Source organism: Mastigoproctus giganteus, chromosome 9 (assembly GCF_048544385.1).
Source record: "Mastigoproctus giganteus isolate SK-2022 chromosome 9, ASM4854438v1, whole genome shotgun sequence".
NCBI lineage: Eukaryota > Metazoa > Arthropoda > Arachnida > Uropygi > Thelyphonidae > Mastigoproctus > Mastigoproctus giganteus.
Genome location: NC_143583.1, coordinates 171,587,072 through 171,614,432, shown reverse-complemented (window position 1 = coordinate 171,614,432; position 27,361 = coordinate 171,587,072). Strand labels below are relative to the sequence as shown.

The 27,361-nt window shown below is 37.8% G+C and overlaps 1 protein-coding gene across 2 annotated transcripts in view; it reads right to left on the bottom strand.

Annotated features, from left to right (window-relative positions):
• Coq9 (ubiquinone biosynthesis protein COQ9, mitochondrial) overlaps nt 1-27,361 on the bottom strand; it is a 159,112-nt gene that overhangs the window by 84,782 nt on the left and 46,969 nt on the right. For both annotated transcript variants that reach the window (XM_090381378.1, XM_090381377.1), the window contains exons 3-4: nt 24,797-24,941; nt 778-859 (exon numbers count right to left, since the gene is read on the bottom strand). In XM_090381378.1, coding sequence (XP_090237504.1) covers nt 778-859; nt 24,797-24,941 — 227 coding nt within the window. The remainder of the gene's footprint in view (nt 1-777; nt 860-24,796; nt 24,942-27,361) is intronic.

Sequence of the window (27,361 nt, the reverse complement as noted above, 5' to 3'; positions counted from 1 at the left end):
TGCATCCAGTTCTTTTGTGACTGCATCATAGTATCCAATCAAATTGGTCAGGCAAGACTTACCCTTAACAAAACCATGCTGTGTCCTAGCTATAACTGAAGTCTTGTCTAGATGATCCTGCAGTGCTTCTTTAACCAGTGGGACACTATCAATGAGTTGTCCACATCTCGCAAAGGCTTTATTTGCAAAATCTTGCAGAGGATGAAATTTTTCATTGGAGTCCAAGAGAGACAACTCAGTGCCCGGAGAAAATGGTTGACCCACAGCAGACAGAGGCTGACGAAGATCCAAGTAACATGGACAGGTGAAAAGAACATGCTGGCCAGTCTTCTTGGCTGCTACAGTTACAGAGAGGAGAATCAGACAGGTTAAACATAGCAAGTTTAGCATGAAGGGACCATGGTCTGTTAGAAGGAGAGTGCGGAGACTCGGACTGAAAACATTCACAGAATTTTTTAAAAATTCAGATTTTAATGCAGTTGTATTATTTTTTGCAAAAAGAAAAAGCTGGAAAACAATTTTGCAAAAAAGAGGGAGGAAGGGTCAAATCAAGTCGAAATGATGGATTCTCTGTTGCAAATCTGGAGAGTTAGCAGCTAAGATAAGGAAAAAACTTCATAATTATGGTTCAACATCATTCTCCTCAAAGCTGACAAAACAGCTGGAAGATTTTTCCTTCATGGCAGAAGAACAAAATAAAGCACGGGATTCTCCATTGTTAGTAGATGAGTATGTGTTATATTAGAACTGGTAATGAATCATTATTTGAATCCTTACCTCAGGCCATTTATCCTTGAATGGTAAAATCATCTGTAACCGCACTTGTAAAGAATCTTTCAAAAATGGCAGCAACGAATCCCTAATATACAATGCATCAAGATATATTTACTTTCATCCAAGAAACATGAATATACTAACCTCCAAAAAGTATATATGCACTTCTGTTTTAATAGTCAAATGGCTCTCCCAGATATGAATCAGACTGGAAGATATAAAGAAGATATATGAGCCACACAAATTACTTGTTTTTGTGTGATTTTGAGAGAGGATGTTATTGCCAGATATCACTCTGATGGCATGTCAAATTGTGTAATTGCTGACACCATCCAAAACCGATTGTGGTGTATTGTGAAATGGCTGTATGGTTGTACCACATTAACACTACTATATGGCAATACACAAGAAGACCATGGATACTCACTCCACATGATCAGAGGGTATTTGGAAGGGCAGCATGACTATCTGATCAGATATCTCTTCAAACATGAACTAGGAATTCAAAATGTCAAAAGCAGTTTATGTCTGAATGAATATAATAAATACAGTGCTCCAGAACCTTGGAAGAGCAACAGCATATAAGCATCACCAACCACAATCAGTGGTCTTGCTTTGTATGGTGCAATGAATGCTGTAACTGGCCACAGAGCAGTGGAAATTATTTCTGTTGAGTGATTAATCTTGTTACACTCTATTCTGATCAGGCGAACAGGTATGAAATATGCTGCCAGAGTGCACTGCGCCAACAGTGAAGTTCAGAGGAGGTGGAGTTATAGTGTGGCACTATTCCGTAGCCAAGTGGTCAGGAGTGAGAGTGCAGTAGCACATGCTCTTTGAGTATACCGGGGTTCAAGCCCCTGACTGCTAAATACGGTCGATCTGCCAACCTGCACTGGACCAGTGGGGCAGATTATCAGCAGTGGGGCAGTCCATTTCCCTCAGCATGAATTGTTGAGAAGGCTTCCATCCTGCAGTGGGTTGATAATGGCTGCAGTTTACCTTTACCTTTTTTTACTGTTTTTTATGGTATGGTCTAGGTTCTTTGGTGATTTGTGGAACCGAAAATGCCACTGCCTATCTTAACATTTTGGACAATCCCATTCTCCCTACAATGTGGTAATTCTTTATGTTTTAAAAATCTATTTAAAAATTGGTACAGACCATGTTTGAAACAAACACGAGGTCTGTACCAACTTTTGAGTGCATGGGGCATTACAGGATAATACCCCATGTACTGGTGGTGCTGCCCAAGAACAGTTAATGATATGCTATTGAAGTGAATGGCAGTATCAATGTGAGACCAACATGAATCCAGATACTTTTTGGAGGGTAGTGTATATACACATACTAACAACTTTTCAAATACACAGGCATATAAAATTTGTGTTTTAATTCTAAATAACTTTTATTATAGAACTCAAAATTATAAGTGAACATTTGTTGAACTTGTATGTATTGTAATTTTTCAGGAAATATATATAAAGGAAGGTTCCTTTCTACTTTTGTTCAAAGAACAAAAGTAGAATGGATAACTAAGATGATGAAAAATTAGTTTGGTTAGTTGAGTTGAACTGTTAATGAAATTGAGATATATGTTTGCACTGTGTACTTGAGATATGTGTTTGGACTGGTTTAGAAGAAAGAGATGGAATTACAGATGCTGATTCAGAAGAGCAGTAGTGGAAATATCTACAGAAAAGGCCTTCAGCACAAACTGAAGGTCTTTTCTACAGATATTTAAACTTAAATTTATCTATAAACATGAACATCTATGTGACAGGGAGTTCAATGAGTTTGCGGGGAATCATTAATTAAATAAACTTCCCTCCTTTGGACAGAGTCTAGGAGTTTAAGAATTTGTATTTTAATGACTTTCTCCCACCGACTAGGAATAACATTCACTGTTTTGCTGATGATGGTACATTACATTCCACCTCCTAGTTTGGGAAACCCTTCATTGTACAAATAGTTTAAACTTTTTGAATATCCACCTTGAATTCCTTAAATACTGATCTCCAGTTAATTCCCCAATGGATTAAAGAAAACAGTTAATTTTAGTCTTTCTAAAATTAGATCTTGTCTTATTTCTCACATCTACTGCTTTCTAATGCACATCTCTAATCACCATGCTTTCTATTCTCTCTCTCTCTCTCTCTCTCTCTCTCTCTCTCTCTCTCTATGTATAAGAACATCAAAAATACTGCTTCTTCCACATAAAAAAAAAAAAAAACTAGGGTTTTCTTTTTTGCTCTTGGTGTTGCCTTTCTTCTAAACAGCTACTGACTCTGTACATATCCAAAATTGTCCTTATCATGGAACAATGTTTTTACATCTGAGGTGGTATTTCACCAAACCTCTCATGCTCCTTGATTCTATTACAAAAAGAGGGCAGCAGGTTAATATATAATCTGTTTTCTACGAAGTCTCTCCATTCCTTGTTTCACCAACCTTCAGTTTCTGCTGAATGCTTTTTTTTTTTTTTTTTTTTTATAGATTTTTCCATGGGCACTGCTATTTTAAATTGGCATCATTAATTCTACCATTCTCTTCCAAACTAGTTTGAACATGTGCCTCAACCAGTCAACATCTATTCACTGTCCAACTCCAAACTCACAGAAATAACTTTTTCCTCTTCCTCATTTATCTCTTCTACTTCTGTTCTCTAGAACTACTTTCTTTCATATGCATTTCCCAAAAATTACGATGTACAAAAATTCAAGATAAATGTCGATCTTACGTGATTTTTGGAAGGCATTAAGTAGCAAAATAAAATGAAGGATGAGAAAAGGCATTTCACACTACATGTTGATTTAATGCAAGTTTATTAATTGCAAGTTATACGGAATTTAAACATGTCCAATGGAGATTATGCAGAAACACAGAAAACATCAATTTAATTAAAAACATAACTACTGTCAAGGGTAAAGAAAAAGGCTTTTTCTTTCGTCAGAGTGACTACAGTGGTCTCAGACAGTATTTAAATTCCATACAGTGGGACCAACTGATGATGTTACCATCAGCCAATTCTGAATGGCTGTCGACAGGCTAAACAGATATTTTGCATCTATATTCAGACATGAGGAATTCTTTAGGGAGTGGGATACCAGAAGTTTATCAAACTCTACGAGAGAGCTAAATGATTTTGTGCTAACTAATAGGAAAGTGAAAGAGAAATTAGCATTAGCAGTGGCAAATGAGGGAAGAAAGCAAGCATATACAAACCATCAGCCAAAAATAAAAAATTCTGAATGGTTGCTGAAAGGCTGGAGCGTGAAACCAGAAATTTATCAAACTCTACCAGGGAGCTAAAAGATTTTGTAATAACTAATAGGAAAGTGGAAGAGAAATTAGCATTAGCAGTGGCAAATGATGCAAGAAAGCAAGCATATACAAACCATCAGCCAAAAAAAAAAAAAAAAAAAAAAACCCCATTTCACTAATTCATTCTCTCCAGTAGTTTGATTAGTTCTTCCTTGAATTCATTTAAGCTATCAACTTTCTCAACAACTAATAGACGGTTGTTCCAGCAATCAACCACCCGCTAGTTAATTCCCCCAATTCACAAAGGGGGTTGAAAGGGTGACACAAATATTATAGACCTGTTAGTTTAACTTCTGTTCCAGGGAAAATAATGGAGTCACTGGTTAAAGAGGTGATGCAGGCTCACCCAGACAAGACAGCAGCAATAGTTCAGAACACAGCATGGGTTTGTTAAGGGGAAGCCTTGTCTGAAAAATTTGATTGGATACTACGATGTGGTCACAAAGGAACTGGATGCAAAAAATAATTTTGATATCATATACTTGGATTTCAGGAAAGCTTTTGATACTGTTGCACAGGGAAGACTGCTGTACAAATTTGAGCGGTATGGCATTAAGGGCAAGTTACTGCAATGGATAAAGGGATGGTTGAGCAGGAGAAGACAGAGGGTGGTAATCAATGGGTGCTGGTCTTCGTGGACTAATGTTATTAGTGGAGTCCCCCAAGTTTCAGTGTTGGGTCCACTGTTGTTTTGTATATTTATCAATGATATTGATGAAGGTATATCAGGCTTGGTGTCAAATTTTTTGCAGATAATACAAAGGTTGGAAGGGTTGTTAATGACACTAAAGACACTATGCTACTGCAATAGGATCTAGAAAAGTTAGGCAGATGGGCTGAGAAGTGGCAACTGAAGTTTAACGTTGACAAATGCAAAGTACTGCATATGGGTAGAAGTAACCTCAGAGAAACGTACCAACAGTGTGGTACTACATTTAAGGTGGTAGAAAATGAAAAAGATCTGGGAGTAATTGTGCAGTCAGATACGAAGTTTTCTGAGCAATGCACACAGGCTGCCAGGGCAGGTCATGGGGTTTTGTCAATGATATATAGGAATTTTGCTAGCACGGAAAAGGAGGTGATTGTCCCTCTTTATAAGGCAATGGTCAGGCCACGCCTTGAGTATTGCATACAGGTCTGGAAACCTCGTTTTAGGAAGGATGTAAATTTGCTTGAGCGTGTACCGAGAAAGGCAACAAGATTAGTGAAGGGATTGAAGGGATCCTCTTACCAAGAGAGGCTTAAGTTCTGCAAACTGCAATGGCTGGAGACTAGGCACCTGTGCGGTGATCTGATTGAGGTGTATAAGGCCTTGAATGGGTTGAGCACACTGAATTCTGATGGGATTCTTCAGATTACGAACCTAAGGGGGTATAAATTGAAATTAAGGAAAGACAGATGTAGAATAGATGTGCAGAAATTTGCCTTTAGCCAGCGGGTGGTTAATTGCTGGAACAAACTTCCATCTGTCGTTGTGGAAGTTGATAGGCTAAATAAATTTAAGGAGGAACTGTACAAACATTTAGTGGGAATGGTTGTGTAAGTTTTTTTTTTTTGGCTGATGCTGCATAAGCTCATACACTGCTTTCTTGCATCACATGCCACTACTACTACTACTACATGGGGTCCAAATCAATCACTCAGAATATTATCAGGTAATATGGGCATTTCCTACAGTTCCTGCTGAAAAGCCACTATGAACATAAAGTGTCATCTATATGGAGTGTGTTATTCACTATCTAAAAAGAAGAAAATTCTCACTTCAAACAATCTGACAGTTTCACGAAAAAAAAAAAAAAAAACTGGCTGAAAGAAAAAGGAGAACAATATAACTTGTGACACATTTCCAGAATAGTGTTAACCTTTTATGTTCAAATTAAGTTAAAGGCAAAACATATCATGGTTCCTAAAAAGATAAATTAAAAAAAAAAAAAAAAAAAATCCTACTGGATCATTTCATTTTTATTAAACCTTTGTTTCCGAGTTAACCTTGGGTTCCCCTTTACCATCATAATTAGTTCTAGCTTTCTCAATTGCCATCCAATATGTCACACTCACTGGAAAGACAAGGCATAGACACCCAAAACATTATGGTTTTGAAGATAAGATATGAGATGCTACCTTCTTTATTAGATTAGACAAAGACAGTAGAAAATTTAAAATTGAGAAAGGAGTTCAACAAGGAGACAATATCTCCAAAGTTGTTCACTGCTACCCTTGAAGAAGCTTTCAGAAGATTGGACTCGTTGCAGAAAGGAGTCAAAGTGAATGGACAGTACTTAAACCATTTATGATTCACAGATGAAATTGTGATCATAAGCCACAATCCCAAAGAATCAGAGTAAAATCTTAATCAGTTATGCACAGTTAGTAAGGATTTTGAACAAAAGATGAACACGGCTGAAACAAAAGTAATGATGAACAAGTATGCCACAGAAAGGGATATAATCATTGAAGGAGCAGTAATTAAAAAGGTAGATTTATATACTTATCTGGGACAAGTCATTAGCTGTAATAATGATAAATAGCTGGAAGTCAAAAGAAGAATAAATTTTGGATGGATAGCATTCAAGAAATATAGTCACATACTGAGGAGCAATATCCCAATTTGTCTGAAATGTAAAATAATGAACCAATGTATATTCCCAACCATGCCTTAGGGAAGTGAAACTTGGGCACTCACTAAAAGAATAGAAGAGAAGCTGAAAACACAGCGAAGAATGGAACAAATAATATTATGAATCAGACTGTTAGATAAGAAGAGAAACACAAGGATTAATCAGCAAACACAAATAAAGGACATTCTTATCAAAACTAAAGAACTGAAATGGTCTTGGGCAGGACATATAGTTCGAAGACATGATGGCAGATGAACTAAGAAAATAGCAGAATGGTACCCAAGAGGAGCTAAAAGAACCTGGAAGACAAAAACGGAGATGTACAGATGAAATTCACGAGTTCTTGGGTAGTAAATGGATGGCCATTGCACAAAACAGAAGGAAATGGAAAGTTGCCGAAGATGTCTTTATCCTGCAGTGGATTGAAAATGGCTGATGATGACACACTTTTAAGCTTTCAAATGCACGGGTATTCCAAAACTGGTATCGAATGAAACACAACTCTTTTTTTTCATATAAATCATATACATATTTTCCTGTAAGTATACTTTCTTTGACAATCAGTACATAACAATTTACTTGGACTCCTGCACTAACATGCAATCCTCAAATTAAATTAAATGCCTGCTTCATCTAACAGGTTCCACCTTAAATAAACAGTTTCTTTGTTAGAAAACTGTTTGTTTAAAAAGAAAGGAAAGAGAGTAACATATTTTGAATGAATCAAACTTTGTAAATTCATTTGTTTGTAGTAAAATACATTTAACAAATGAGTTTAGGCCAGTTAAAATCTGCTATTGGTTATAGTTTCTATCTGCAGGAAATTATGGTTCCTAAATTGTTAAATTGCCCATAACATTGTTTTATTGTCGGTTCAAATCAATAGAGAGCATTTCAAAGTGGGCAAATTATAACTTATCTTTGATCCTTTTGATATCTTTGATCCTTAGCACTGTTACATGAAACTACTTCTCTCCAATTCTTTTTAATTTTTCCCTTTTTTTGACTGTTGTACCATGCAAGAGGCAGTGTCATAGTACACATTCTCTACTGTTAGGCTTGCATGAGTGCAATTGTGTAACAATGTATTTTTCAACAGTGGTCAGTGGAATGCTTGATGAAATCAGATAGACAACATATTTATAATTAATAATATACCAATATAGTAGGTATTATTACAATATATCTCTGTCCAGATGTCAAAGTCATCAGTTTTCATATGCTCTAACATCAATTTATGTTATCTTGACAGTAAGAATCAAGGTATGTAATATATAAAAATGTTAAATCACTTAACTAATAATAAAATCCTAAGGGATTAAGCCTTACTACATAAACGTCTCCCCCATCCCCAAAGATAAAAATTTTTTCTGGTAACTAAATATAAAAACCATCATTCCAGGTAAAAAATACAATTTTTATTTATTTATTTTTATATATAATACAACTAATATTATTAGAATTACATAAAAATTTTCCACATTCACAGAGTTTAACAAATCTCCTGTCTTCTTTGTGTGCAATCACATAAGGCACATGAAGATGGACAAATTCCTTGGACGAGAAGATTCTCTTAAGGACAAACCAATAGGAGCAACATGAACAGGACTATTTTCTTCACTACTGTTCTGGGATGAATCCTTCTAGAAACATGAGACAAATGAATTTCTTCACTCCGAAATTTCCCTGATGGTGCTAAAATTTCCATTGTGTAATCTCTAAATAAGACAACTAGATTGATTTGAATCCACTAGCTATTTTTAAGAATTAGTTCCTGAATCACTTGGATTACAAAACCCTGATAAGTGGCCTGCAACTTGATTTCCTTTACCTGGAATGTAAGTTACTTCAATGGAGAATTGTTGTATTTCCAGAAATCATTTCAGTATCCTAAGATTTTTATCCTTCATATTCATCAGAAAACTAGTGGCCTGTGATCACACTGTTTGTCCCAGAAGCAAGTGTCAGAGACATCAGAGTGGATACAATATGGCCAAAGCTTCTTGTTCTGTGGTAGAATAAGATCTTTCAGATGAACTTAATCTTCTATTAAGAGAGGCTACAGGACGTAACTGACTTTCATACTCTTGGCCAACTACTGCTCCAATGGCTTTTTCAGAAACATCACAAGACATGTGAAACTTCTTTCTTAGTTCAGGGTGAGTCAGAATAAATGAAGATGTCAACAACATTTTCAAGGATTCATGTTGTGCTAGTCCCTATACAAATTTTCTTCCTTTACAAGTGAGGCCAGATATAGGTTACATCCTTTCTGCAAATCAGGAATGAATTTTCGGTAATAATTCAGCATTCCTAAGAATGCTCCTCATGCCCTTAATATTATGAGGTTTAGCCTTAAAAATTGAGTCCACATTTTATTGCATTGGGTGAATTCATTCCTTGTCAATTATGTGTTCAAATATATAAATATTTTGATAAAAAACAGATATTTTGAAAATTTTAAGTGCAAGTTTGCATGTCAAAAATCTAGTGATAACCTGATGCAACAATTCTTTATGGTTTTCGTATGTATCAGAATAAACTAAAACACATCATCTTGATAGGCAATCACCCCTTTACCTAGTATTCCATCTATTATGCTGTTCATTAGCATTAGTTGAGGCATATGACGTAAGAAAGCAAGCTTATACAGCATCAACTAAAAAAAAAAAAAAAAAACTCCTTCCCATTTGACCCATCCAATCAGCCCAAATGTTTGTCTAGTTCAGCCTAAAATTTATTTAAACTATCAACTTCCACAACAACAGATGGAAGTCTGTTCCAGCAATCTACCAGCTGGCTAAAGGCACACTTCCGCACATCTATTTTACAACTGTCTCCTCAATTTGAATCTATGCCCCCTCAGGTTCTTAATCTGAGCAACCAGAAGTATCCCATCAGCATTGAGCCTGCTCAAACCATTCAAGCCTTTATACACCTTGATCAGATCACCTCACAGGTCGGCGTCTCCGTAGCCAGGCGGGAAGGAGCAGCAGTGCGTAGTACACGCTTCTTGATTAGACCGGGGTTCGAGCCCGTCACCACCAAATACGGAGGATGCGGAAAGGTCAGGGAATGACCACCGCATATCCCGGAGCAATATGGCCTTAGTTGCTAATGCTCCTAAAAACCAAATAACAACAACAACAACAACCTCACAGGTGCCTAGTCTCCAGATGCTGCAACTTGCAGAACTTAAGCCTTTCTTCGTAAGCGCATCCCTTTGTTCCTCTCACCAATCTTGTTGCCCTTCTCTGTACTCATTCTAGCAACTCTACATCCTTCCTAAAATGAGGCCACCAGACCTGTATACAGTACTCAAGGTGTGGCCTGACAATTGCCTTATACAAAGGAATAATCACCTTGTCTCTGCTAGCAAAATTCCTATACAACATTGACAAAACTCCATGGTTTTTTTTTTTAGGAGCATTAGCAACTAAGGCCATATTGCTCCAGGGATATGCAGTGGGCACAGGCTTGAACCCCAGTCTAAACAAGAAGCATGTGCTATGCACTGCTGCAAAACTCCATGACCTGCTTTGGAAGCCGGTCTGCAATGCTCAGAGAACTTTATATCTGACTGCACAATTACCCCAGGTCTTTTTCATTCTCCGCCTCCCTGAGTGTAGTACATGCAGTTGGTACGTTTCGCTTGGGTTACTGCTACCCATATGGAGTACCATGGGGGCGCCAACATCCAACAGTTTCTTGGCAAAGAAACTGTCCAAAGTCAAGCAAAGTGGTGTTGGGTGGCAAAAATTTGAATTGAACAAAATCAAATTGTGACTCAAGAGATTAAACAAGTATGGGATCATGGCCCCTCGCATTATTCAGCAGGAGCAGTTCCTACATAGGAAGCTTATTTTTCTCTTCACTGAAGGACAGAAAACTCCAAGCTCCCATTCACTGAGGACATACAGTATTCTGCAACCCAGACCTTTTGTTACTGTGCCAAAACACTCCCAGCATGCCTTTGTCGACCTTTTGTTGTTTAAATACTCTGTCACACACAAGCAAAGGCTTTAGCTTAAAATCTCAAGAGGCATTGGCACTCAACAGGAGAGTGAGCCTATGTTTCATAGGCTTATGTCCAGGTAAACTAGCCTCATCCTTAGTGATGTATGTTCTGGGCATTTGCTTCCAGAAGAGGCCAGTTTCGCCAGTGTAAAAACCTGCTGGGGAAGATAACACTCCTGATCAACAAACTCTTGGAATTCAATTTCAGCTGCTTTTTTATCAGCACTGGATGCCTCCCCATGCCTTTCAACACTTTTGATATTCGCCCTTTTATTGAAGTGCTTGAACCAGCCTCTGCTGGATTTAGTCTTGAAAGTGCACAGCACTGCCACTGGTTGATGGAGCCTTAAGTTTCAGATCATCATAGATCTGAAGAAATCGTATGAGTGATGTTCTGCACACCACGTGTTGAACAATAACGTTGATAACAAAGACGCTAATTTGTTGAGAACAATTGTACGAGTGATGAAAGATAAAAATTTCCATCAATGTATCGTTCCAGAGAATATCGGATGCCGATGTCATCGTAAGTCGAAGCCTCACTGTACTTTCATTTGTCAATGTTAAACTTCAGTTGCCACTTCTCAGTCCATCTGCCTAACTTTTCTAGATCCTGTTGCAGTAGCATACTGTCTTTACTGTCATTAACAACCCTGCCAATTTTGTATCATCTGCAAACTTGGACATTAAGCCTGATATACCTTCATCGATATCATTGATAAATACACAAAACGACAATGGACGAAGCACCGAACTCTGGGGGACTCCGCTAATAACATTAGTCCATGTAGAGCAGTGTCCATTTATTAACACTCTCTGCTGTCTCCCCTCTCACTAAAAGAGGGGAGCGGTATGGTTGTCTTGTACGACAACCATACCGCTCCAATTTATACAGCAGTCTTCCATGTGCAACAGTATTAAAAGCTTTCCTGAAATCCAAGTATATGATATCAAAATTATTTTTTGCATCCAGTTTTTTGTGACCAAATCATAATATCCAATCAAATTGGTCAGACAAGTCTTCCCTTAACAAACCCATTCTGTGTCTGAGCTATTACTGCTGTCTTGTCTAGGTGATCCTGTATCACCTCTTTAGCCAGTGACTGCATTAGTTTCCCCGAACAGAAGTCAAACTAAGAGGTCTATAATTATTTGTGTCACCCTTTGAACGCCCTTTGTGAATTGGGGATACATTTGGGGATACCTACCCTGACTCTAAGGATGCTCTACAATTATGGCTAAGGGTTTGCTTACTTCCCTTGCCGCCTCCATTATAACTGGATAGATTCCATCTGTCCCAGGTGCCTTTTTTATGTTTAACTTTAGAGGCGCTGACTCTCTTTAAAAATTACAGCTGTGAGTTGCAGGCTCCGAAAAAACGATAAGTGTTTGCCTTTTTATTTACATAATTGTTATTTTATATTGTACTTAATAAGTAGTCTTATAGTTATAGTTACGCTGGTTATTTTTATTTTAATTTAGATAAAGAGTTTTTGCAGATATACGTAATACTTAATATACGTAAAACTGTTATTTCGTTCGAATCTTGCTGCCATTGTTTTTGTATATAGTGGTAGGGAATTCAAATTTTTAATTGAGGTAGTTAGGTAGCTCTAACGTATAATTTATAGAGTAATACACTTCATTGTTTCTATTAGATAGTGTAGTATTGACATTTAATTAATTTAATTTATTGATTTTATTAATTTAAAGTATCATACCCCAAACTAGAGCAGCAAAGCAATGGGCACAAAGTGGCAGGAGTGCTGTGACTCAGGGGAGAACTGAGGGGGATGGGGCGTTTCTCCAAAGCATCAGAGCCTAAAAAAATGTGCGACTTGGGAAATGTTTGCTGAACTCTCTGGAATGGAACATGATATTGCCATGGGGGATGTCTTTGTGTGCGTGCGATGTAAGGGAAGTAAGGAAATCAGGCGACAACTCAGCGTTGTTATGGGCCTATATGAGAGTTTGAAGGACAGGGTGGATGCCCTCGATAGATCTAAATTGAGGGGCCCATCAAGCTCTCAGCAGCCCACATCAACGCCAGAGCTTGCACTTGGTCATCACGCAACACAGCGGCAACCCCCAAAGCAGAATGCGCTGTTCCCACAGGAACTAGTAGTTGTTGGTGACTCTATTGTCAGGGAAATGGGAAAAACATGCTTTGTAAAAAGGATAGGTGGAACAGGACCAGGGTATGTCTGCCAGGCAAAGGTTGATGACGTTGTAGAGCGGATATCATCTTTTAAGGGCACAAAAGGTGATATAGTTGTACACGTTGGCACTAATGATATTAGGAGTAGGAGACTGGAAGAATTACTGAACAAAAGCCGAGAATTAGGTTTGAATTTGAAAGTGTCTGCAATTCTGCCCAGACACGATAGAAGGCAGTATATGATGAGAGCCTTGTCGATCAATTCGGCCCTGGAAAGAATGTGCAAGGCTCAAGGGGTAGAATTTTTTTCAGCCTGGACTGTACTTGTTAACAGGAGAGACTGCTTCTATAGGGATGGGATACACTTAAATAGAACGGGTGCAAGAATATTTGCTGATGCTATCGAGGCAGTGTTAGGTGGATCGGAAAAGTGCTAGCTTGGGGGGATACAAGGACTAATAGTTTAACAGTAGCCATAGGCAGAGGTGAAGGTGATTCTTGCACAACTTCTATTAGAATAAGTAGCGACCGGGAGCGTGGGGTGTTGGGGGTTTCAGGGATGGATGGCAGTCATCCTGAAATAGGTGGGTATATGGAATGTGTTAGGGTAACTAGGAATAGGAGTAGGAGCATGTACGCTTGCATGTATACCAATGCTAGAAGTATAGTAAATAAATTTGATGAATTTGAAGTGTTGGTCAAGACGTCAAAGGCGGACATTGTTGGGATAGCAGAGACGTGGTGTCACACAGATATAAGGAATGCTGAACTGAAATTTGGGGAGTACAATGTGTACAGAAAGGATAGACAGGATAGAAAGGGAGGAGGTGTTATGCTGTTAATTAAGAAAAACAAAATCAAAAGAAGTGCATCCAGTTGATATAGATGAACAGTGCACTGTAGAGTCAGTTTCGTGTGACATAAGCACTGTGAAAACAAAAAGAAGAGTAGGAGTGTGTTATAGGTTTAATGACTCAAATGAGTACAATGAACAATTGTACAGAGAAATAGAGTGGGCTAGTAAATCGGAATGTCTTATAATGGGGGATTTTAACTTCCCAGATATTGACTGGAACTTGTGGATTGGTCACTCACACACTAGTCAGACTTTTGTGGATTTATTGGATGATTGTTATCTGCAGCAGCATGTTCGAGAGGCAACCAGAGAAAGTAATACTCTTGATCTGGTTATCACCAGTGATCATTCGTGTATTAAGAATTTGCAGATAAAGTAACCACTAGGTGGCAGTGATCACAGTGTACTGATGTGGGATTTACTTACCATTAGGGGTAAAGAAAAGGGTTTTTGTTTCCGTAAAGGTGAGTACAGTAGTCTCCGACAGTTTTTAATTTCTGTACAGTGGGATCAACTGACGATGTTACCAACAGTAAATTCTAAGTGGGAAGCATTCAAGGAATTAATCGTGGATGCTACTAAAAGTTTCATATCTATTAAGAAATATTGTTCAAGGTTTAGGCCTAAATGGTTATCTAATGAACTAATGAGACTCGTAACAGAGAAGAAAAATGCATGGAATGCATATAAATTATCAAACGACTCAGAAACCTATGGCAGATATAAGCAAGTCTATAATCAGGTCACAAAGGAGGTTATGCAGGCGAAGGCAGATTACGAGAAATCCTTACAAAAGATGCTAAGAAAAACAGCAAGGATTTCTTTACTTATATAAACTCTGAAAGGAAGGGGATGAATATGATTGGTCCACTTGACATCGATGGTTCGACTGTTGATGATCCTGCTCAGATAGCAAACAAACTGAATGAGTATTTTGCATCTACATTCACACATGAGGAACTATTAAGGTTTGAAAATGGCAGAAGGTTATCAAATTATAGCAGGATACTTAATGATTTTGTAATAACTGAAAGCAAAGTGGAGGAGAAATTGTTTTGTAGTTAAACATAAGAAAAGCACCTGCGGTGGATGGGATCTATCCAGTTATATTAAAGGAGGCGGCAAAGCAACTAAGCAATTCCATAGCCATAATTATGAGAGCATCCTTGGACTCAGGGGAGTTTCCCACGGACTGGAGATGTGCAAATGTATCCCCAATTCACAAAGGGGGAACAAAGGGTGACACGAGTAATTACAGACCAGTTAGTTTAACTTCTGTTCCAGGTAAAATAATGGAGTCACTGGTTAAAGATGCATTGCAGGATCATCTAGACAAGACTGCAGCAATAATTCAGACACAGCATGGGTTTGTTAAGGGAAAGTCTTGTCTGACAAATTTGATAGGATATTATGATGTGGTTACAAAGGAACTGGATGCAAAAAATAATTTTGATATCATATATTTGGATTTCAGGAAAGCTTTTAACACTGTTGCGCATGGAAGACTATTGTACAAATTAGAGCAGAATGATATTAAGGGTAAGTTGCTACAATGGATAAAAGGATGGTTAAGTGGGAGAAGACAGAGGGTTTTAGTCAATGGGTGCTGCTCTTCGTGGACTAATGTTATTAGTGGAGTCCCACAGGGTTCGGTGTTGGGTCCACTGTTGTTTTGTATATTTATGAATGATATTGATGAAGGTATATCAGGCTTAGTGTCAAAGTTTGCAGATGATACAAAAGTTGGCAGGGTTGTTAATGACGGTAATGGCAGTGTGCTACTTCAACAGGGGGCATAAATTCAACAGGATCTAGATAATTTGGGCAGATGGGCTGAGAAGTGGCAACTGAAGTTTAACCTTGACAAAAGCGAAGTACTGAATATGGGTAGAAGTAACCCCAGAGAAACGTACCAACTGTGTGGTACTACACTTAAGGTGGTAGAAAATGAAAAAGACCTGGGAGTAATCGTGCAGTCAGATATGAAGTTTTCTGAGCAATGCAGACAGGCTGCCAGGGCAGGTCATGGGGTTTAGTCAATGATATATAGCAATTTTGCTAGCAGGGAGAAGGAGGTGTTTGTCTCTCTGTAGGAGGCAATGGTCAGGCCACGCCTTGAGTACTGCGTACAGGTCTGGAGGCCTCATTTTAGGAAGGATGAAGATTTACTTGAGTGTGTACAGAGAAGGGCAACAAGATTGGTGAGGGGAATGAAGGGATCCTCTTACCAAGAGAGGCTTAAGTTCTGCAAATTGCAGTGGCTGGAGACTAGGCACCTGCACGATTGAGGTGTATAAGGCATTGAATGGGTTGAGCACGCTGAATTCTGATGGGATTCTTCCACTTGTTCAGATTACGAACCTAAGGGGGCATAAATTCAAATTAAGAAAAGACAGATGTAGAATAGATGTGCGGAAATTTGCCTTTAGCCTGCGGGTGGTTAATTGCTGGAACAAACTTCCATCTGTCGTTGTGGAAGTTTACAGGTTAAATAAATTCAAGGAGGAACTGGACAGGCATTTGGAGGGAATGGTGTAATTTTTTTTTTTTTGGCTGATGCTGCATAAGCTCATACACTTGCTTTCTTGCATCACATGCCACTACTACTACTACTTCAACAATTTCTCCTCCACTTTGAGTCAGTTATTACAAAATCACTTAACGCTCTGTTACAGTTTGATACACTTCTGACATTTCCCTCCTTGAATAACTCTTCATGTGTGAATGCAGATGCAAAATATTCATTCAGTTTATCAGCTACTTGAGCAGAATCATCAATAGGGGAAAAATCTTTGTTAAGTGGAACAATCTGATTCTTCCACTTCCTTCTAGAGTTTACATTAGTAAAGAACTCTGCTGTTTTCCTTTGTGTCCTTTGCCAAAGATTTCTCCTAATCTCCTTTGTGACTTGATCCCAGACTGGTTTACGTCTGCCATAGGCTTCTGTGATGCCTGATAATTTATATGCATCCCATGCATTTTTCTTCTCTGCCACGAGCCTCATTAATTCATCCGACATCCATTTAGGCCTGAACCTTGAACAGTATTTCTTAGTTGGTATTAAAAGCCAAGAAGCCTCCAATATTAAGTCCTTGAAGGCTTCCCATTTAGAATTCACTGTTGGTAACATCATCAGTTGATCCCACTGTATAGAATTCAAAAACTGTTTGAGACCAATGTAGTCACCTTTACAAAAACCTTTCCTTTTCTCTTGATGGTAGTTACATCTTTAAGTAAATCCCACATCAGTACACTGTGATCACTGCACCTAGTGGTTCCTTTATCTGAAAATTCTTAATGCATGAATAATCACTGCTGATAATCAGATCAAGGGTATTACTCTCTCTGGTTGCCCCATGAACATGTTGCTGTAGAAAACAATCCCAATAAATCCACAAAATCTTTTTAGTTTGTGTGAGTGACCAACCACAGGTTCCAGTTGATAACTGGAAAGTTAAAATCCCCCATTAAAAGATATTCTGATTTACTGGCCCATTCTACTTCTCTCTACAACTGTTCATTGTACTCATCAGAGTCATTAGGCCTATAACATCCCCGTAGAAGCAGTCTCTCCTGTTAGCAAGAACAGACTACGCTGAAAAAAATTCCACCGCGTGAGCCTTGCACAATCTTTCCAGGGCTGAATTGATCGACAAGGCTCTCATCATCATATACATCATATGCAATGCAGACAGGCTGCCAGGGCAGGTCATGGGGTTTTGTCAATGATATACAGTCAGTCCTCGTATAACACGTGTTTACATTACACGAATTCGATCATACACGATCCATAAATAGGGGAACGATATCTTATATAACATAAACCGAATTCGCTTATGCACGATTCGCCTTTGAGTTTACAAGAAATGGCAGTCGAATGCGGAATCACCCCAACTGAAAGCAACATGATAGGAATGAAGAGAAGATTCTGAAAATGTATTTATGTGTTTTAGATCAGTGAAGGAGAAACACATTTCCCCATAATAATGTAAAAACCAACACAATTCCAGCTATCGGTAAAATCACAAATGCAATTAGATCGAGTTTACTACCAGTTTATAACAGATTCCACTAGCAGAAACGCAACTGGAAATTGTTTTTGTTTTATAGTAGTAACCCCCAGAAATGTGCTTTAGTAAAATGTGAGGTGTTAATAGTGTATCTCTGCCTTTATGGTGTTGTTTATTCATTTGCTACACGCGCGCAGCTTTGTTTATGTGTATCAAGCATGCCTCCTCATTTTGTAATTGTGCTTTATTCCCTAAAAATGAGTAAAATACTTAAAGGTGTGAAAAGGAAGCATCCTGGTGAAGACACTGCAGATTCAGAGAGAAAAAGAAAAGCGATATCAATAAACAAAGGCGGACTGGATCAAAAATTCTTACCCGTGAAAATTTTTAGTGGCCTCATACTATGGTTTATGGCCAAAATTACACCGGGCTTCAGCCCACCGGGGTTTTCCCGGTAAGGCTAATGGCCAGTCCACCTCTGTCGATAGAGAAAAAATATGAAATTGTGAAACGCTTTGAGCGAAATGAAAGACCATGCGATATTGTTTGTGCTACAGACCTAAATGAGGCAACGCCGAGAATTACAAAGAATGCAGAGAAAATAAAAACAACTTTCATAGCAGAACAACTCAAAGTGTAATTAAAATCCATTAGATTAAGACACAAAGAATTGGAAGAGATGGAACGGCTGTCATCTGTTTGGATAGAAAATCAAACAAAAAACAAGTTTGCTTACGATAGAAGCAAAAGCAGTAGCAATATTTTATTACGTAATAGTCGTAATAAAACACGTAAGTATTTTATTACGATTATTTATTGTATTTGGTAATGTTTTGGTTACAAATGTGTGTTCAATCTTGGGTGGTCGGCACTTAACCCTATTTTTCCCATAGGGCCTGTTGTTTATATTGCACGAGGGTTTCTAGGAACACAACTATCGTGCTATACGAGGACTGACTGTATTGGAATTTTGCTAGCAGGGAGGAGGAGGTGATTGTCCCTCTGTATAAGGCAATGGGTCAGGCCACGCCTTGAGTACTGCGTACAGGTCTGGAGGGCTCATTTTAGGAAAGATGTAGATTTACTTGAGCGTGTACAGAGAAGGGCAACAAGATTGGTGAGGGGAATGAAGGGATCCTCTTACCAAGAGAGGCTTAAGTTCTGCAAATTGCAGTGGCTGGAGACTAGGCACCTGCACAGTGATCTGATTGAGGTGTATAAGGCCTTGAATGGGTTGAGCACGCTGAATTCTGATGGGATCCTTCCATTTGTTGAGATTACGAACCTAAGGGGGCATAAATTCAAATTAAGAAAGGATGTAGAATAGATGTGCGGAAATTTGCCTTTAGCCAGCGGGTGGTTAATTGCTGGAACAAACTTCCATCTGTCGTTGTGGAAGTTGATAGGTTGAATAAATTTAAGGAGGAACTGGACAGGCATTTGGAGGGAATGGTGCGATTTTTTTTTTTTTTTGGCTGATGCTACATAAGCTCATACACTTGCTTTCTTGCATCACATGCCACTACTACTACTACTTCCTCCAATTGTGTCTGGGCAGAATTGCAGACACTTTCAAATTTAACCCTAACTCCCGACTTTTTTCTAGCATTGACCTGTACTTGTTAAGTAAATGTGCAGATCTCTTACTCTTAAGGTCATTAGTGCCAACGTGCACAACAATATCACCTTTTGTACCCTTAAAAGATGATATCTGCCCTACAACGTCATCAACTTTTGCCCCTGGCAGACATACCCTGGTTCTGTTACATCAGGATCACAGTATGTCTTATTAGTGCCTGAAAACTGCAGAATTGCATGCTCCTCCCATTGGGACATCTTACAAAGTTTGTAATGTTGCCACATCATGGAGAAATAAAAATATTTTCTGTACTCTAGTTTAAAAGGTATCTGGTAATAACCACAAATGAAGTCTAATTTCAAAATTACATTAGCTCCTTGTACTAAATTCAACAATTCTTCAGTACTATTCAATGGGAAATTAATAGTAATCACAACCTTGTTTACTGCACTAAGATCTAACATGATCTCAATTTGCCATTAAGTTTCTCTACCACGATGAAAAGACTGTTCAATTTAGAAGAGTGGAGGGATCAATAATTCCAGCCTTTTGGTATTCATCTAACTGTTGCAATCTTTCCTTGAAAATCATAGGAGTCATAAAAAGGTAAAGTGAAGCCATTATCAACCCACTGCAGGATGGAAGCCTCCTCAACAATTCATGATGAGGGAAAAGGACCATAATCTGCCACACTGGTCTGGTGCGGGTTGGCAGATCGACCGTTTTCAGCAATCAGGGGCTTGAACCCCAGTCTACTCAAAGAGCATGTGCCACTGCACTCCAGCTCCTGACCACTCAGCTATGGAGGCCCACATATTGTTTAATAAATAGTGGTTTTTCAGAGGTAACAGTTACTTTGTGTACTGCATTAACAGCTTCTTTCAACCTGAAATACCCTCAGAGAACACCTTAGAAAACTCCTATACATATCAAATATAAATTACTTCAGATCATCATTATCATCTGAATGGCATTCTGAAATATGCTTTCAACTAAAAACAAATTGTGGGCTGTCTATGTGGGAAGGGGTTGAATCAGATTGGTCCACTTGATATCGATGGTTCGACTGCTGATGATCATGCTCAGATAGCTGATAATCTGAATGAGCATTTTGCATCTACATTCACACATGAGGAGTAATTAAGGGAGGAAAATGCCAGAAGTTTATCTCACTCTAACAGGGCACTTAATGATTTTGTAATAACTGAGAGCAAAGTGGAGGAGAAATTGTTGAAGTTACACATAAGAAAGGCACCTGGGGTGGATGGGATCTATTCAGTTGTATTAAAGGAGGCAGCAATGGAAGTAAGCAAACTCATAGCCATAATTATGAGAGCATCCTTGGACTCAGGGGAAGTCCCCACCATGGACTGCAGATGTGCAAATGTATCCCCAATTCACTAAGGGTGACACGAGTAATTACAAACCAGTCAGTTTAACTTCTGTTGCGGGAGAAATAATGGAGTCACTGGTTAAAGATGCATTGCAGGATCATCTAGACAAAACTGCAGTAATAATTCAGACATAATGCAGTAATAATTCAGAATGGGTTTGTTAAGGGAAAGTCTTGTCCGACAAATTTAGTTTGATACTATGATGTGGTTACAAAAGAACTGGATGAAAAAAACAATTTTGATAACATATACTTGGATTTCAGGAAGGCTTTTGACACTGTTGTGCAATAACCGAAGAGAAAGGTACCAACTCTATGGTACTACACTTAGAGTGGTAGAAAATGAAAAATATTTGGGAGTAATTGTGCAAAAAAGCCAGAGCTGGTCATGATATACAGGAATTTTGCTAGTAGGGAAAAGGAGGTGATTATCCCTTTGTATAAGGCAATGGTCAGGCCATGCCTTGAGTACTGCTTACAGGTCTGGAGGCTTCATTTTAGGAAGGATGTTGAGTTGCTTGAGTGTGTACAGAGAATGGAAACAAGGTTGGTGAGGGGAACGGAGGGGTCCTCTTACTAAGAATCGCTTAAGTTCTGCAAATAGCAGTGGCTGGAGACTAGGCACCTGCAAGGTGATCTGATTGAGGTGTATAAAGCCTTGAATGGGTTGAGCAAGCTGAATCTGATGGGATTCTTCTGCTGCTCAGATTACGAACCTGAGAGGGCATAAATTCAAACCGAGGAAAGACAGTTGAAGAACAGATGTGTGGAAATTTGCCTTTAGCCAGCAGATGGTTAATTGCTGGAACAAACTTCCATCTGTCGTTGTGGAAGTTGATAGTTTAAATAAATTCAAGGAGGAACTGGACAAACTTTTAGAGGGAATGGATGTGTGAAATTATTTATTTTTTTTTTTTGGCCGATGCTACATAAGCTCATACACTTGCTTTCTTGCATCACATGCCTCCAATTCTACTACTATTATACGCATGTCCCAATACTGTCTGTGATCGATTAATATGTTAGCAACAGGCATTTGCAACAATATATCATCATTTTCTATTCAACAGGATTCATATTCAAGGTGATGATCCTATTCCCAAAATTCAAATCATAATCATTCTATAACAAAAAGCTCTGTCCCAAAATCATGTTGGCCATTTCCTCTATTTCATAATCCAAAATATGACAGTAATCTGAAATAACACACAGGAATTAGGAAGATTAAAGGAGAACTCTGCCACATTCTTTATCTTGACTTTCTATTTCATCATTTCAGATAGATTCATACTAGAAGGAAGGCATTTTATCACACACACACCCAATGTGTTTTTATACAACTCACAAACAAGTTGCTAATTAGAGATATTTGAATGCACAAGTCCTTCAAGTATTACTAGCAGCGATCAAGTCAATCTCATAAAAATCTGTCTCTCCTTGCTTGTTTAACCATTGACTCATATTCACAATGAAGATGTCAGTTACATATGGTAAAATCACGGAAGAAGCTAAATCCAGGAGGAAGTTCTTCAAAATTTCTCAAAAGAGCAGTCCCTTAGTTGGAATTTTAATAGACGAAATAGAATTTATTTTGGTACTGTTCTCACTTTGCTCTGGTTGCAGAGAAGGCAGTACTAGCTGCATAGTATTACCAGGTAAGCTAATTTGAGGAACTCAGGTAATCCACACTGTCTGCATATTTATATTGGGGCAATAGATTGTTATATGTACAGGTAAATTACATTTGAAACAAACAAGTGGCTTTCCCTTCTGCCTTCCTCTTGTTTTTTCTAAAAGCAGATCGTTTGCCATTACAGCTCTAACTGGGATTGACTGCTGCACTTGTCATATGATATGCAACAAATGAATTCTTGCTGGTATCACTGCTGGAAATTAATGTGTTTCCAAATGCAAGGGAGCCTGAGTTGCTGCTACATTTTGCAAATGGGTCATCATGTTCTTGTTCCATAATGTTTGTGCCTTCTGTTTTTCAGTAACCATCCTTATCTGATCTTCAGTAAGGATGGTTACTGAATCTGCTAATTACTTAGTGATGGCACTATCAATGTTGGCAACTCCACAATCATGTTTACATCATTCACGAAGATGCGACCCTTCAAGTTTGATCTGCTCGACCTCCCTGGCCTTCTTAAAGCTTCATTAACATTTCTTATGTTGGTAGACTGCTCAATGGGTAGTAGTGGATACTTACTTCTGCCAGTTTAACATGCAATTAAGTTATTATTTATTAACTGCATTATTTTATTCCCATTTACTCTTTTATCTGATTTGACTGTTTATTGAAATTTAGAAATGAGAAGTATGCAGTCAAGGGACAGGTGTACAACAAAACCGTTGTGCAATTACTAAAATAAAAATCACTATAATGATGTTATATATAAAAAAAAAAAAAAAATCAAGTGCTGCTGATTATAAATTGGTAACTGTGGCTTACTTCTTACTATTGATTCAATGTATGAATGAGCACATTTTATATTTGATGGCCAGCAAACCTTCTATCTATCAATTCTAACATCACAGATTTACTTGAAGCAGTCAAAAATCCACCAGTTACCATAAAATAGAATGCTCATTTGTACATGGTAGTGACAAGCAAGCTGCTAAATGAATTTAAAGCATTTAGTCAATATTATTTAAATTTAGCTAAATATAGCGGACACCCATTTTATGATAGTAATCTGTTCCAGAGACATTATTGTATTGTGAAAATATCGTAATGTGAACCCAATAACACATTGTTTTTTGGTAATTCATTCCAAACCTCGGAAGTTGAAATTTTCACTATATAACCGAGCTATTTATCTCTCTAAAAGGTGATTTTTATAATGGAAATTGTACATATTGATTAAAACTAATATATTGATTAAAGCACCACACACATTAAAAAATCACTTAAACTAAAGGATGCAAAAGCAAAACATGCAGAAAACATGTTTACAAACACTGTTATTGGCTGAGGAGGGACCACATGGTCCAGTTGGAGACAATCATAAGCCCATCCCAAAGTAAAGTTAAATAAGTAGGCACCAGTTAACATGATCATTGTTTAGTGGAATCAGCCACTTTAATTTCAAAAACCAATTCAAATAATTAAAATGCACTACAGTTTCATTGTTATCGTATGTTCAGTTATAAGAATGAATTTTGAAAGCCTTTGTGATATTTTCTAAAGCACATTTCTGGAGGTCACACCCATAAAACAATAAAACAATTTGCAGTTTCAGGTTTATTGGACTTTTCTGTTAGTGCAAACTAAATTATAAACAGGTAGTAAACTCGATCTTATTGCATTTGCAAAATATATTGCAAAAATATAAATAAATTTTCAGAATCATCTCTTCATTTCTACTTTTTAAGCTTCGTAAACTTGTTACTCTGTATCTCACTTGCACATATAGTGTTAGTTGCAATTTGTGCACGCCGTGTTCTTTGTTATTGATTGCTTATCTTTTTTACCGTTTTAAATTTTACAACCCCCCCCAAAATGCCAGTGAACAGAAATATCAATTAGTACATACTTATTACAGTATTAATTAAGCTATGTATGTAAGCGTAAATTTATTTTTATTTTGCTAACTTATGGAAAATATTCTGATTTTCACATATCATTTAAATTTGTTAATTGTTAATGTAATAAAGTGTAAATTTGTGATCTTTACTTTTATAGAATTAAAATTCAAATTGCAAACTTGATCACAATGACTGGCACTTTCCACAATCGTACAGTGAAGTATTTTATTATGGAGATTCCATAGTAAAGTGATTTGATTATACAGTGAACCAATCGTAAAGTGGGGGTTCACTGAAGAATCATATTAAAAGAACTAGTTCAGCATCCAATGTGACTTCTCCAAAACAAGTTTCAAGCTACCTGAGAAAGGGAGAGGAAGGTGGGATGACAATTTGGATCTTAAAAATGTCCAGTTTTTGGATACTGGATTTCATACATTCTTCCCACATATGTAGAAAAAATTAATGTAAATAAAACATGGAATTCTCAATTTTAGTAAAGGATTTAACTTTTTATCATACAATCACGAACTTACTCTGAGTTTCTGGTATCCATATATTTTGAGTTAAGATGCATTTCCAACTGTGTATTACATAAGAAGTAGAAATGATAGACTAGGTGAACACCTCCATTTGGAAACATGCCATGTGCAATTCCTGAATATCCAAGGGACTTTGCACCTAAACACAGCAAATGAAATTCATGTTTAGCATTAGTAGAGGCATATGATTCAAGAAAGCAAGCTTATGCAGCATCAGCCAAAAAAAAAACTTAATATCAATTTAGTAGGAGATACAAAACTATCATTAACACTCAGTGCCATACATATGATTTTAATACTACTAGCAGGCATATGAAAAATATTACAATGAAGCATACTGTTACCTGTATGCAACACAATATTTTTGGAAAAAAAATTCACGAAAGAGTTTAAAATGTACTTTATAATTCTATTCTTTATTCTGTATTGCATAATAAAACAAATGTTAACCAAAATTGATTAAAATTATTATTAGTAGTAGTGGCATATGATGCAGGAAAGCAAACTTATAAAGTTAATCAGTCAAAAAAAAAAAAAAAAAAAAATCTCCCACATCACCTGTCCATTCCCTCCAATATCCTACAACCATCTTTCCTCAATTTGAATTTATGCCTCCTCATGTGTGTATTTATAGTCTGAGCAAGAGAAATGATGCCATTAGCAGTGAGCTTGCTTAATCCGTTCAATGCCTTAACCACTCAGTTAGACCACCTCGCAGGTGCCTACCTCCAGATGCCGCAATTTGCAGAACTGAAACTTTCTTGGTATGACCACCCTTTCATTCCCTTCACTAATCTCATTGCCCTTCTCTGCACCCAATTTGGTGAATACTATTACTAGTAATAGTATTCACCATATAGTGCAAGAAAGCCACAGACTTTTTCAGCACTGGCAAAAAAAAAAAAAAAAACCTACCCAAGTAGATGAGAAAACACAAATTATATGCTTCCCTCCTCACACAGGTAACTATCCAGTTGACTTCTGAATTTATTCAAATTGTCAGCCTCAACTACCTGTGCGGGCAACTTGTTCTAGCAATCAATGGCTTGCTGGCTAAAAGAAAACTTCCTACAATCTAATCTAAACCTCAGTGCCTGTAATTTGAATTTATGACCCTAGTTCTGGAATTCCACCTTCATTCATTCATTTTATTAATCCCTCTCAGAGCCTCGTAAACCTAAAATCAGGTCACCTCTGAGGTGCTGGTTGCCAAGCTCTGTAGCTCATATAATCGGAATATTTCCTCATATGGTCATCCTTTTCCTGATCCAAAAATTTGGGTTGACCGTCTTTGGACCCTTTCAAGAAGCTCAATGTTTTTTTTCAGATGAGGTCACCATACTTGAAGAGAGTATTCCAAATGTGGTCTTACAACTGCCTTATACAATGAGATTATGACTTCCCTGTCTCTACAGGATAATGTTCGATAAATCATCGATAGGACACCATGGGCTTTCCTAGCTGACTTCAGAAAACTTCATATCTGCCCGTTTTGTAACTCCCAGATCCCTTGCCTCCTTCACTGTTTTTAAGTCAACCACACCAAGTATATAATTTATTTGTGCTTTGCTATTTTCCAAGTGTAAGACCTTGCATTTAGCAGCATTAAAACATAGTCTCTGATAGTCTCTGAGGTCTGTTCAAGTCATCCTGAAGGAGCACTACTTGGCACTAATCATTAACGACTCTGCCACTCTTTACGTCATCTGCAAATTTTAATATCACAAAGTCTATATCTATCCCTTCCTCGATGTCATTCATCAAAATAAGAAACAACAGTGGTCCAAGAACCAATCCTTGAGGGACTCCACTCCTGACATTACATCAATATGAAGAATATTTATTAATCCCAAACCTCTGCCTTTTGCCCTGCAGTCACCCAACAATCCATCTCAGAATTTTACTAGTAATCAAAACCTGTTCAAGCTTATACAGTAACCTCTCATGAAAAACCGAATAAAATGCTTTGCTAAAATCCAAATCCAAATTATTCCCTAAATCCAGCTCATGAGTAACTTTGTCAAAATAGCCCATGAAGTTAGTTAAGCATGATTTACCCTTAAAGCCATGTTGCATGTCGTTCAGAATGCTATATCTATCTAAATGTCACTGTCTCTAAGATTTTTCCTCCCACCGAAGTCAGACTAACCGGTCTATAATTACAAAGGGTACTAGGAAAGTTTTGCAATATGACGCAACAATGAATCACAGGAAGCTGCTTGTTGCTGCATGTTGAGACATGTTCATACGTGCATAGTAGCCGCCGCGCCAAGTCGATGGGCTCAGTTATTCATTAGTAGTGAGAGTGTAAAGTGCTTGCGATGGCATCATGGTCACGAAATGATATAAGGACAGTTTTGCGGTATAATTTTGTGCGTGGTTTAACCATAGACCAGTGCTTAGAAGAAATGACTCTTGCACTAGATGATGATTGTCCACATCGTACAACGATATTCAGGTGGTATAGAGAATTCCAAAGGGGAAATTTCACTCTGGAGGATTCTGAGAGGCCGGGAAGGCCACGAACATCAGTTACGGAGGAAAACGTTACTGCTGTGA